The sequence below is a fragment of the Poecilia mexicana genome, unplaced genomic scaffold, assembly GCF_051168715.1.
Source record: "Poecilia mexicana isolate PSO_F unplaced genomic scaffold, ASM5116871v1 scaffold_7, whole genome shotgun sequence".
Taxonomy (NCBI): Eukaryota; Metazoa; Chordata; class Actinopteri; order Cyprinodontiformes; family Poeciliidae; genus Poecilia; species Poecilia mexicana.
Window position 1 is genome coordinate 22,090,642 of NW_028263376.1, and position 12,834 is coordinate 22,103,475.

The window sequence follows — 12,834 nt, forward strand, 5'->3', positions numbered from 1 at the left end:
CTATATAAATAAAACTGAAGTGAATTGAATCACAATCAGTACTATGCTGTCCTTTAAAAACTTAATGAAATACTTAAGACATAAAGAAATCAAGAAGGGTGAATATTTTATAAAGCACTGTAAAAGCAATGTCGAGAAATTTATGGAGAGGGAACGATTATTTCTAAAAGAAATAGCGAAAGAAAGTAAGAAAAAAAGAAACAAAGAAAGGAGGAGGGGGTTTAGAAATGACGCCTTCGTGTTTAGTCATTCAGCGCCACAGTAGCCTGGGAAATAAAGCCTCAGTACAGCGGAGGAGTTAGAAAACCCCCAGTGAGGCAGCCGCTCTGACGGCTGTTACCAGAAGCAGCGACCAGCGGAAAGCCTCGCAGCTTTCATGCTGGAGCAGCGGCGTGTTTAACGGAGACATCCCCGCGTCTGTTTCTTCGGGGTTTCAATCGGTGTAACATGACTTTTAGCGCCGTGTTGACGCTGCTGCTTGCCGCCCTGTGCTGCCAGCAGGTGGACTCCGCCAAATGCCGGGTGAGTTTAGACACAGTCCTGACCTGAGAGAGGCTGCACGGATTTAATCTGGATTTTAATCACTACTGGGTTCATTTTAGGCGTAAATGTCTAGACAATATGTTTACGAATGCCCCCTTTTCCTTATACATTTACTTATAACTTTATACTTAAATGTTGTGAACCGATTTTCTGTTTGTCCAATTTCAGAGAGTTCGTGAAAATGGTGAGTTTATTATTATTATTATTATTATTATTATTATTATTATTATTATTATTATTATTATTATTATTACATTTCTCACATTAAGTGCTCTTAAAGTTCAACAATCATGGTTATTTTAGACGCCATTTGATTCATAATAGAAAATTTCTCATTGATTTCTCTTATTTTGTGTTTAAAATGGATGAGTTGAAATTTTGTTATTTGCTTATGCACACAGCCCACAGGTTAAAAGGGCAAGTACGTTTTTCCATATTCCTAAACTGCCATCCATCCTGTTGCGCTGTTTCCTGTACACCTCAGATATACATGGCATTTTTCGCTACCAAATCGATACAGATGAATGATAGGCTAAAATAAAAATATGACCTAAGTGTCGAGGCGGACCCGTCACATTGCAGTTGGGAGTACTCCGGTTGCAAGTTGGAAAGATGTTGGATTTGCTGTCTGTTCTGTCACAAACTACTATTAGCGACACAACATTTTGTTTTCCTTCTATTTTAAGGGCATTTTAACGCACTAAATCAAAACGTTTACTAATAAACATGCTACATTGCTTTAATGAGATCCAAACTGTCTGAAATGGAATATAATAAATGCCAGCAGCCTTCACTACAGTCTGCAAATGCAGCCGCCTTGTTGGAACTTCAGGGCTCCTTCTGTATAAGTCACAATTCAGAGGATTTCCTTCATATACTTATTAGGATGTACCATATTTTCCCAGCACTTGAAGAGTTGCAGGGGGTGTAAAAATATAAGAATGAAGAGAAAGTTTATGTTTTCATTGTTTTAAGTTATATTTTAAAAAAATGACAACTTAAATTTCTTCTTATTCAGTTTTGATCACAAATTAGAAAATAAAATATTGTTTTCAATGGAATATTTTGCATTTTAAAATGAAAAAAAAAAAAAAAGACACACTTTGTTGTATTTCATAACCGGTTTCTGACAGAAAAATCTGATTTCAAAAACATTGACAGATCCTTTGTTGGCCCCATGTTGCACTACGGCTGTCTCAGATGTTGTTCAGGGACATTGTCCCATAAACTTGACCTCTGACCCGCCCCCAGCAATAGAGACAAGCAGTGGATATTATGAAACGATAAGAGTCCAGGTCTGGATTAATTCTACTGGTACGTTCTGTAACTTAACCTTTAATTATTTGTGCTGCTGTACATTTATCTGTAAATATTTTTGGCATCATCAACCTTTCATTGTGGTTTATCTGGCAAAGTTACTGGAAGGTTTCTCAAACTGCTGTCTTCCAGACTTTCTTCAGATTGAAATGGAAGGAAACTATAGAGAGGTTTTCAGGCCACACACGAGCTGCAAAATAAAGGTTCTCATTGCTTCTGAGTATTGTGTACATTGTCATAATTTTACAGTTTGTGATGTTTTATGTACTGTTTACAATGATGACATATTTCTTTGGACCCTAGAATCATCGGAATCAGGCAATCAGGTGTTGCAAGAATTCGGCGAACTCTCACCTGGTAACTACTTAAATATTTTTATGGACTAAAATGTAATACAAACATGATTATGCAAATATAAAAACATTTTTTGGTGCTTATCTTTTTGGGGATTTTTTTTTTTTTCAGTGGAAGCTGGAGTTTGACTTCAAAGTTGCCTCTAGACAGACCGCTTATGTGTCGTACAGCTCAAAGTCGATAAACTGCAATGTTCATTACGTTGTTCCAGGTGAGGCATTTTGAATTTCTCGCATAATCTTTTATCATGCTTTTGTCTGCCTTCTTTTATCTGGTTTCTGTCTCTCGGACATCACCCTTTCCACACTCTCTTGGTCTTCATCATAAGTAGTTTTGAAAAGTGTGCTACTTCAAATAAACTTCAAGACATGCTTTGATATGTATTGAACTACATCTGCATTAACAGTTTCAGGTTTAGAGTAAAAAAAAAACAAAACATTTGTTCATGGTTTACCAATCTAACCATCATACAGGATAAAAGCTTCTTTCCACTTAGTCTAATGGTTTATAAAAACCTGCCATATAAGGGATGAAGGCCTTTCTCAGCAGTCTTGGTTAGAAGAATGAAAGGTGTGCTTTGTGCATATGCATATGCACAGAAAACGTCAGATTTTAGAGGTTGATTGGTGCTACATAGTAAGAATGACTTCATAAACAAATGTAAAGAAAGAGTATTAATACATTCCTTTACATAAGATCTATTTAGGTTTTCCTTCATTTTCAGCCATTATCCCACCATTTTGGCTCACACCCTGCTGCTGTTTTGTTTTTCTCGTCTGACTTAGCTCCTCAGCCAGACTTCAGGCTGTCTGTGAATGAGTCGTCCAAAACCATTTCAGTCCATGTGGATTCTGGAGACCCGGTGAAAGTCAGATGGTGTTATGAAAAAGATTCTGGCTGCTCCAGTGGCGATCAACCACTAACCACAGTGAGCATCCGAGGCCCATTCATCGCAATAAAAATTAAATTTATGTTGTTTATTTACGTCCTCTTTCTGCATGTGTGCTTCAGAGCCACTCAGCTGTTATCGCCATCCCCCATCTGCTGCCCTGTGTGTGTGTAGAGGTGAGCGCCATTCAGATTTTTAAAAAGATTTTTTTATTTTTTTTTTTTGGTGGTATTTTTGCTGATGTTTCTGTGGTTTTCTTGTTTCTATATTCGTTGTATTTACTGGCAGGTGTACTACACCTACGAAGATGCCTCAAGACGTAGAAAGTGCCCATTTCGAAATGAAAGCCTTATTGGTGAGTGTGGCTGATGAATCATCTTAATTTCACCGAGGGGAAACATCTAAGCCTCTTATAAGTCAAATCGAGTGTAGTCAGTTTGGGAAATTCAAAATATGCATGCGAGTAATCATGTTTGAGCTCGCTAAAAAACAGTCTTTATTTCTATGAGCATTTTGAAAGTGAGCACAGTTTCCAGCAATGATTCTGCTGAGATGGAGGTTGTTATTTGAAGGGGGATGTGTCACAGGAAACACAGGAAGCTGCTGTGAACTCAGCTTAGAGTATGAAAAAGTTAGCTCTGGCCTATTTTTGTTGTTTCTCTGAAAGCATGGGTAGATATTTCTTTGCAAACTAGGAAATAATAGGCAAATAGTTTAGTCTCAGTTATTGCTCATCAACACCTGCCATATGATTGGGTATTAAAATAACAAGAAGTGGAGGGATAAGTGAGCTGTCTGACATTTTCAAACAGCTCACTCTGCACACAGAGTACAGAAATAATGATAGACAACGTCTCTCTGACACTTAAGAGTTAATTAAGGAACATTTCTCATTAGTTTTTTGGTTTTTCACAACTTTCCCCTATATGCTCATGGCATGTCTAAGCTGCAAAGATGCGAGCTGATCATTTTGTACAAAAGTAAAAACAAAACTGATCATTTCAAAAACAATCTCTACAAAAGTTGATGCCGCAAAATTTGCTAAACATTTGTCTTACGGCAAAGAATGCCAAACATTCAACATACATCGTTCTAAAACTGTTTGAAAGATCTGAGACCGGCTCATGGCCAAAGCAGAAGCAGGCTTTCTTGTTGCCCTTATTAACTTGCAACAACTGAACAATCAGTCGCAAAGGCGGTAATAAGCAATGGAAGAAAAAAAAAAAGTCCTAGAATTTTACTGACGTATTAGAAATCTTCACCAGAGATAACGCTCCGTGTCATCCAAGTTATTCATAGCGTGCCACATCTTATTAAAGTTTCTGATCAAAATTCTGCAAGATGATGTATGTGGGTGGGTGACGGCAACCACAATCTCTCTTTAATCTACAGAGATTAAAGAAGAATTGCATCAGTAGGGCTGTTTCTCTGAAGCTTGATTAAAATAAATCATTTCCCGAGTTTCTTCATAAATGCCAGCACTGAGCTCTGTCCAGTCTCTTAGATTTATTTATGTACACATTCTGTGAATAAGGTTCAGATGCCGCTCTAACTCCCTGGATGAGGGTCTACTTGCATTTCATAAACAAGTAATGTAATGAGTGCATTTGGACAAACCTCAGTAGCCGTTATCTTAGACCTCACTCTACACTGCGACAGGAGGATTGAATTATACCGTCAATGCCAGGCTGTTGCTAATTAAATCTCTATTGCCATGTTATATGGCTAAATATTAAACACAAGACTCTTTGGTCTTGTTCTTAACCAATTACATTGTTAATTATTTAGAGACTGTGCCATGATGTTGTACTGTAAATGTAGCCACAGGGGTTTAGGAGTCACAGCGCACAGGTGGAAAAAAAAACAAAAAACAAAACCTCAAACTGTGTTACACATTGAGGCAGCCGCATGTGAACTCTGTGTAAACTGAGCAAAACTGTCCTGGCATGAGCTTGTCTTTGATTTAAAAGGCAGCAGAGAGCTTCTTGGTTTGCTTTTGAGGTACTCTGGTGTAACAGGTGGGTCACCTGTACGAAGGTTCACTGACGCATTGAAGCTGAAGGGTAAACTGGAGATTTGTAGAATCAAATGTCACAGCCTGTTTTGGTGATGGATGTTTACACACTGTCGTGCTTCGGGGGAAAAAAAAGTGTGCTTACTTTTGGGTTTTATTTTGCGTGAGATCCAAAGTTGTGTGATATCTACATGGATACAGTGTGTTCCTCTCAGGGTAAGACGGGTGGTGGAGGCGGGTGGAGAGACATCGCCAACTAGAAATATCTGACAGGCTCCAACTCGAACCTCCAAAATGTATTTTCTGAAGTAAACTGCTTATGAAACAGAAAATAAAATTTTTGACCGGGTAAATCTAAAATCTGCGTTTATTTTAAATGATTCACCAGATAACAGAGAAATCCTGCAGACCTCTACGGTGACGATGTATGATTCCCACTTGTTGTGGGTCCCGAAGTGTCCTGAATGCAGAAAGAAAGTCTCTGCTGCCCTCTGCTGGAAGATGCATAATAACGTCTGCATACCTATTCCCAACTCCACTCTGGAGACGAGCAATGACCCTGCACTGGTAATAATCTGCACCATTTGAAAATATATAACTGATTTATTATCTGTAACAAGCAATTTTTTTTTTTACAGCAAATTAAAACATCCACAGTGGATAAACACCCCCAGATATGTGTGCAGGTAAGATCACCTCTGGAAAATTGCCTCTTGTACTTTTTTTTTTTTTTGTGATAATAACATTTATTTATTTATTTATTTATTTTACAGTTTTTCATCCAAGATAGCCACTCCATCTCTTGTCTCTTTAACAACGGTGAGTCAGAGCTGTTTATACATGAGTGGTGACACATCAGAGCTTATCTTAATGTTTTCACTCTCTCTTCTTTTGACCCTTCCAGATAAACCTACTTGGGAAGCGCATATCACGCCAGTCAGACAGAGCATGTTGGTGCATATTACCTTCACTCTGTCCGCAACGTTTTCAGCTCAACTCTGTCTTCTCACTGAGGCAGGATGTGTGCCTCGGGGACAAATCCACTCAGAAACACTGGTTAGTTCAGATGTTTACAAAGGAAATATGCGCAAATGAGCGAATTTGGTTTCATCTAGTAAACAATTTGTTGCGGCAGGTCTTAAAAGTGCGACATCTTTTCAGTGAATTTAAATTCCCAGACAAAAATGAAAAAATAATGAAATGAGAATGAAATGCCTTCGGTTTGTTGGAAGGTGATCTCATGAAGCGTAGATTTGTGATAGGATTCTTTAAAGTACCTGAGGTCAGCCGCCTTACTTGACTGGAGTAAAGACAATGAATGGTGGCATGCAAGGCTGATAGGCACAGAGCAAGAATAGCAGATATGTTGGAGAAAGGATTTATTTTAAGGATTTCTGAGCAGGAGGAGGGAAAGAAGAAGAACATGGTGACAGCTCATGACTGTAGCAAAGGAAGATTGGATGTCAGAAGCACAAAACCTCCTGTTTGAAAAACAGTGCCTGTTGTGTCTCAACATGTCCCGATGAACTGGGGTGTAGATTTTTTTTTTTTTTTTTTTTTTATCTAGTTGCTTTTTTTAAAATTTTCTAGCAGGCACCGTGATTGTGAGCAGCTTTACTTGTTTTGAAAGTTTTGTTTGGTTTAAACCAAACAAATCTGATGCTTGTTTTGAGCATCAGCTTCCAGAGGGTTGGTGAGGAGGTGGAGGATGTTTGGGACAGAGTGAGATAGAAGCATGTGAGCTCCCCCTACAGGGAGTAGCTGGAAGAACAAATAAAAGACAGCGAGTCTGTTTTCAACATCCACTCACACTCACTGTCGACTTTATTAAGTACACCTTTCCAATACAAATTTGAACTCCTTTTGACTTTTCAGGCTTTCCGGCGAGGTCTTCTGCTGCTGTAGCTCAGCTTCCTCTGGTTTTATCAAGTGGTTAATTGAGCTATAATTGCCTTTCTATCATTTTGAACCAGCCACCCCAATCTCCTATATCAAGGCTACTGGATATTTTCTTTGTCAGATGATTACGTAGACCACTTGATGCTTAAATGCATCGCTGTCTTTTGGGGCAAGCACGGTTGTTACTGTGATTTCTTAAATTAAGATTTATTGGTTGAAAAGAAAATGTTGTTTGTGCAAAACAGCAAAGAAATGTTTAGTGAAAAATTTGGTGGGGTAATGTATCTCAAGGGCTATGCATCAATATGCAGCATGGCAATAATACAATTCATCAGTTGGGTGGAGTTTTTCTGTCCTTCAGTGTTGTACTTTTAATTTATTTATTAACGTTAACAGAAGGCTCTGAGGACATCATATGAAAAAGAAAGAAAAACAAAAGGAAAATGTAGGCTATTTGTAACATCATTGTGGGAATATTCCATAATAAAATTATATGCTTACCTGACTGATTAAACAATTTAAATTAATTTAAAGTGCTTTTTACAAATGAAAAACATAAATATTGTGCTAACTTTAGCCGCCGTTCGTTCTGTAAGCATATATGTGGAGTGCCAACAACTGCACCATTAATAGCTGTTATGTCTGCATTTCAGTTTTTTCTTTCATTTGGAATGCGTTCATTATATTTTCATGCTACGAAAAGTTGTGACCTTTCTCTCTCGTTACAGGCCACCAATAACCAATCAGTCGGGATAAATGTACCCATTCAGGACATTACTGAGAGGTCATGTGTGCAGGTAAAGAAAATACTGGCTGGATGAATTTCTGGTTCTGTGTTGTTGTATTTTCATTATCCGGTTTTTCACTTGTTTTTTCTACAGGTGTGGCAATCATATCCGGCTCTTAGTGGGAGAAGAATCCTGTGCCCGGACTGTAAGGAATTACACACCCGGGCCTCTTTGCGTGTCTTTGGGTTATGCATGAATGCACATGTACCTCTTAATTAAAAACAAACCTCGACTTGCTGTTGTTTGTTTTTTCTAGACACACACAACAGGCGGGGTGTGTACGCAGTTGGAGTTTTGCTACTTGTTGTCATCTGCATGTTACTTGGGTGTTTCATTCACCGTGCCACCAAAAGCGGAATGGCAGGTCGGTTCTGTGGTTTCGTTTTATTTGTGTTGCGCAACGATTGTGCCGGCAGATCTTAGTGATGTGAACACATTTTCTGTGTTTTCCTTACACCCAGGATGCCTGACCATTCAGAGGCCGGTGCTGCTGGTGTGCTCGTCGGATCAATCGGCCCACGTCTCTGCTGTGTGCGCCTTGGCCTCCATACTGCATGAGGAACTGGATGCATCAGTGCACACTGCTCTTTGGGCCCAAAGCTCTCAGATGCAGGCTCAGAATGGGGCTAGTGTGGCGGATCTGGGTCCGCTTCCTTGGCTGTACGGGCAGTGGGAAGCTGTCCGTAAGGCGCAGGGAAAAATGCTGATCGTGTGGAGTCCTGAAGCTAAAAGGACTTATCAAAGATGGAGAGTCAATAGGGTGGATATGAATAATAGTTGGAGAACTGACAAAATCAGGGCACCAGTGCATGACCATTTAAAGGTGACTGGGTCTGGGGTTGAAAAAGATAACGATGAGAAATATATAGAAAGTGAAAGAGCTAATTGTTTTGAGGATGAAGATTCACAAAAGGAGCCATCTACTGTTATAAAGCCTGTGTTTGTGGCTGCTCTGGCTTCTCTGGAAGCAGCACTGCTGGAGGGCAAAGGTAAAGATGTTGCCATTGTTTACTTCCAGGGCCTGTGCCACAGCCGGGACATCCCCCATGCCTTCAAAGGGGTCCCTCGCTTCTGTTTACCTCAAGAATTCAGCGGGCTCATACAGGAGCTGGCAGAGGTGAGAGAAGGGACAAAAAGCGGCGAGGTCAGATGGCACTGCTGGCCCAGACTCCTGTCTAAAGTTCTGTCTGTGTGGCTGGCTCGCCAGCTGACCCAGAGGCTACAAACCGTTCTGCCTCAGACACGAGCACATCATGTCCCATCAGCAATAAAAACGTCATCAGATCAGACAAAGAGCAAGTGGAAGCTGCCTCTCGTTGGCTCACCCACCAGCAAACAGGAACGGGAGCTTCTGCACAGGTAGCTATGGGGAACTGGGAAGCTTTGATCTCAGGTTTCACACACCAGAAATTTGCCCTGTGGGAAACAAGATTCTGTGAGGTAACATGTCACTGTTGAGCCTTTGGGAGCCGCTCACTAGAACCGTTCGTTGCTTGCTCTCACTTGTTTTGCATATCAAGGAGAGGCAAACACTCTGTCTTGTCCCCCGGATTTCACCACTCAAAACAGAGGCAGCTTTATGCTAACCTCACGTGACAGAGGCAGAGAGCGAACACCTGCCTTATCTCTGAAAGTATGCTAACCACTATGAAAATGGACTTGCAAATTATTACTTCACTTTCTTCGTGTGCTCGCTCAGTGTTTTCGCATGCTGTGACAACACAGGTGACAAACTGTACGGACGCTGTTCGCTGTGGTGGACACATTTGCATAGGATTTTCTAAACACATGCACATAGCCACGACAGTCTCAGGATTTCCTTTGTTAGAATGCAGCGGTGTTGAAAGATGAAGATGACTGACTTATTTGCAAGTTTTGATTGTTCTCATGTTATGACCCTGCAAGTTCAGCCATGTTTGCTTTTGGCAATTCTGATTATACTGCAGACATACTACCTCAAATTCCAGGTAATGCATCTTGTTTAAGAAACTTTATTTGCATAATTTGTCGCCAGGAGTCATTTGATGAATATAAATCTAATCCAGTCTTAGTTAGTTACTCAAACGTAAACATCTACCTCAAAAATCTCAGAGCATTAGAGCAAGAAAAGCATGACTGAGGTACTTTCCACATCTATCCCCCTTATAAAAAAGAGTCTCATCAAAGGTCAACGGTTAAATTTATGCAAAGCAACTTTAAACTGTAAGCTTAAACTGTAGACGCGACAGGATATCTGCAGATGGATATGATTGCCACTTTAGGAAATGTTTGTGCAGCTCTTTTATGTTTTTTCACTGCTTCAGTAAACCATGTTTAGCGTTAGCCTTGCACTGCTGGCATTATACAACAATGTAAAATAATGAAATGCTTTTGATAGAAAAAAAGTGTACTTTGTGAAAATCTCATCACATGCACCCTGTGTTATATGACATTCGTGGGGGACAACGTTGTTACTCTACAGAACCTTGCAAAAATTCACACACATTGAACATTTTCATATACTTTCATGATCTCTTATTTTATTTGGATTTTAAATTAACAGAACGACTCAGAGTAGTGCGCAGTGGTGAATTGGAATCAATTGCAGCTGAAAGTCTTTTAGCTAGCAATGGCTTTATTCCTATCACTCTTCTGTAAAGGACAGATTTATCTAGTCCATTACTTATAATTTCACCGTTTACAGATTCTCCCTCCCGAGCAGTGGATCTCTGCAGCTCCTCCAGAGTTGCCATAAAAGTAAGGTTTTGGCCTCTTTCCTAAATAAAAAAAGCTTTCCTAACCAGATTGTTAGTTTAGCTTTACCCTTTTTTTAGTACGTTTCATTATATTGTTCTCTTTCTTTCCATTAAAAAAAAAAATAGATCAACTAGATCTTTGTGACAGATCCAAATCTTGGGATATGGTTTTAAAACTTTTCCTGCTTTTAACTTCTCCGCAGCATAATCTCTGACCTTTCGGCTGGGTTTTTTTAGTTGTTTGTTCACTTACATTTCCTATTAAACCTTTGAGATCTTCCATATTACACAAAAGCAAACTGTAATTATTTTTTGCTTACATTGGAATTTACTTGAAAATATCAGAATTAAGGCGATCCTTACAAACGCTCAATATGTGCTACTTAATGGAGATCAAATATAATCCTTGTAAAACACTCTGTGGTTTGTGGTTGTAACATAACAAAATGCAAAAAGCTTGGGTAGTGTGAATACTTTTGCAAACATAGGATGCAGATTTTAATAGTCATTGATTCACCTTCCTTGCTGATCGCACTCAGACATGATTTAACTGTATCGCCGCGATCAAAGGGCACAGTCATAGAATGTAAACAAAAGCCTATACCACATCCACACCTTGATGTTGGTGTATTTTTCAGTATATTCCGAAGGTTGGCTGCGCTTCCTTGGCAGGCCAGTTTACTCTCACGAGTACAAAGGTGTTTAATGTGGAGTTGAGCCAAATCTACTATTTGAAAACTCAGCAAACTGTATGCATTTAAGAGCCCAGCATGATTTTGTTTTTAAATATATGGTTGAACGAAACGCTGCAGGCATGTCAGCCTGTTAGGAAAGCAAGGAAACAATCAGTGGACCTCACTGATCCTAGCACTTAAGGAGGAGGCAAGTCATTAAATGTTGACGCCCAACTGAAACAACCAGACATGTGGTTCCTGCAGAAAAATTCACGACCACAACTAAACTGTCAAATATTTAGCACAGACTGTAAAGTTGTTTGAGATGTTTGCTGTTCAACTACCTTTGTGGGCTGAACAGCTGTGAAAAAGATGATTAATTAAATGTGCTCTTCTCCCTTTTTTTCTTTTTTTTTATCTCAGCTATGGGTGCGAGCTTTAATATCCTTGTGCTTATTGTTATGATTAAGCATGTTTGACTCTTCAAACCTTCAATTATTTTGCAACAAAGAGATAGCAAGGTACATTTTTCACTGAGTCCTTTATTCATATAATCTAAAAGAAAGAAAAACTGATAGGATTGCTGGAAATTTCACAATAGAACCTATAAATAAAAGAAGTGCATGATTGATGCTGGAATAAGATTCTGTTTTGATTCTGTCAATATATATATATATAATTCAAGCTTGTATCACAGCAAAAGAAACACTGAATATGTTTCTAGTGGAAGAGTGAATCCTATTTTTATGATCCTATGAACTAAACAAAAAGGTTATTTATACAAAATGGTTCAAAATTTTAACAGAAATCTTTTTGTTTTTTTTTTGGAAAAGTGGTGCCTTCAAATTTTAAGTTGCATACAATTGTGAAGTGAAAGAATAATGGTTCAAGATTCAGATTTCATTTTACAAGTAAAGATTTTAATAGTTTGCCATTCATTTGTATTCAGTTCTCCTTTTACTCTGACGTCCCAAAATAAAATTCAGTGCAAAGACATGCCTTCAAAAGTCCAATAGCCATCCATCTATCTATCTATCCATCCATCCATCCATCCATCCATCCATCCATCCATCCATCCATCCATCCATCCATCCATCCATCCATCCATCCATCCATCCATCCATCCATCCATCCATCCATCCATCCATCCATCCATCTACTTTCCCTTCCTTTATGAATAGACTCACATTTCAGAGCTACAGGCTGCCATATATTAAGATGTGAGCAGATAAAGACCATAGTTAGGAGGTTCAATGCACACAAGCGATGGTTAAACATAATAACCATGTTGAATATGGGAAGCCAAGGGTCTGCTGCCTACACCCCTATAAAAACCCAGAGTGACTGTAGTTTGGTGGGGTAACTCTTTTTGCCTTTGTTCCCTGCAAACCAAGCCGTAAATTTAGCTTGCTTAATAAACATATTCATTAACTTAAGCCTGTCTAGCAGAGGTTTTACATATGCATCTCACAGAGGCATTTCATCAACAATTAATTAAGGCATTGAGTTTCCTCTCAATGCCTTAATTAATTGTTAAACACTGCTATTTCATCTGTTTTTCCCTTTCATTTCCATAATATTTAAATCTGAGATCTTCTGTCAACTTTAAACTTTTACTACC

At 39.0% G+C, this 12,834-nt stretch overlaps 1 protein-coding gene across 1 annotated transcript; it reads left to right on the forward strand.

The window, feature by feature from the left end:
* Nucleotides 1–275: 275 nt before the first annotated feature.
* il17re (interleukin 17 receptor E) lies at nt 276–12,209 on the forward strand. Its single transcript, XM_015006312.2, has 17 exons — nt 276–522; nt 712–727; nt 1,705–1,857; nt 1,993–2,063; nt 2,164–2,217; nt 2,326–2,425; nt 3,000–3,142; nt 3,226–3,279; nt 3,392–3,458; nt 5,506–5,684; nt 5,756–5,803; nt 5,891–5,936; nt 6,022–6,173; nt 7,745–7,813; nt 7,898–7,949; nt 8,061–8,168; nt 8,266–12,209. Exons 1-17 carry the CDS (start codon nt 448–450, stop codon nt 9,165–9,167), a joined length of 2,289 nt encoding a protein of 762 aa, XP_014861798.2. The 5' UTR covers nt 276–447; the 3' UTR covers nt 9,168–12,209.
* Nucleotides 12,210–12,834: the final 625 nt, after the last annotated feature.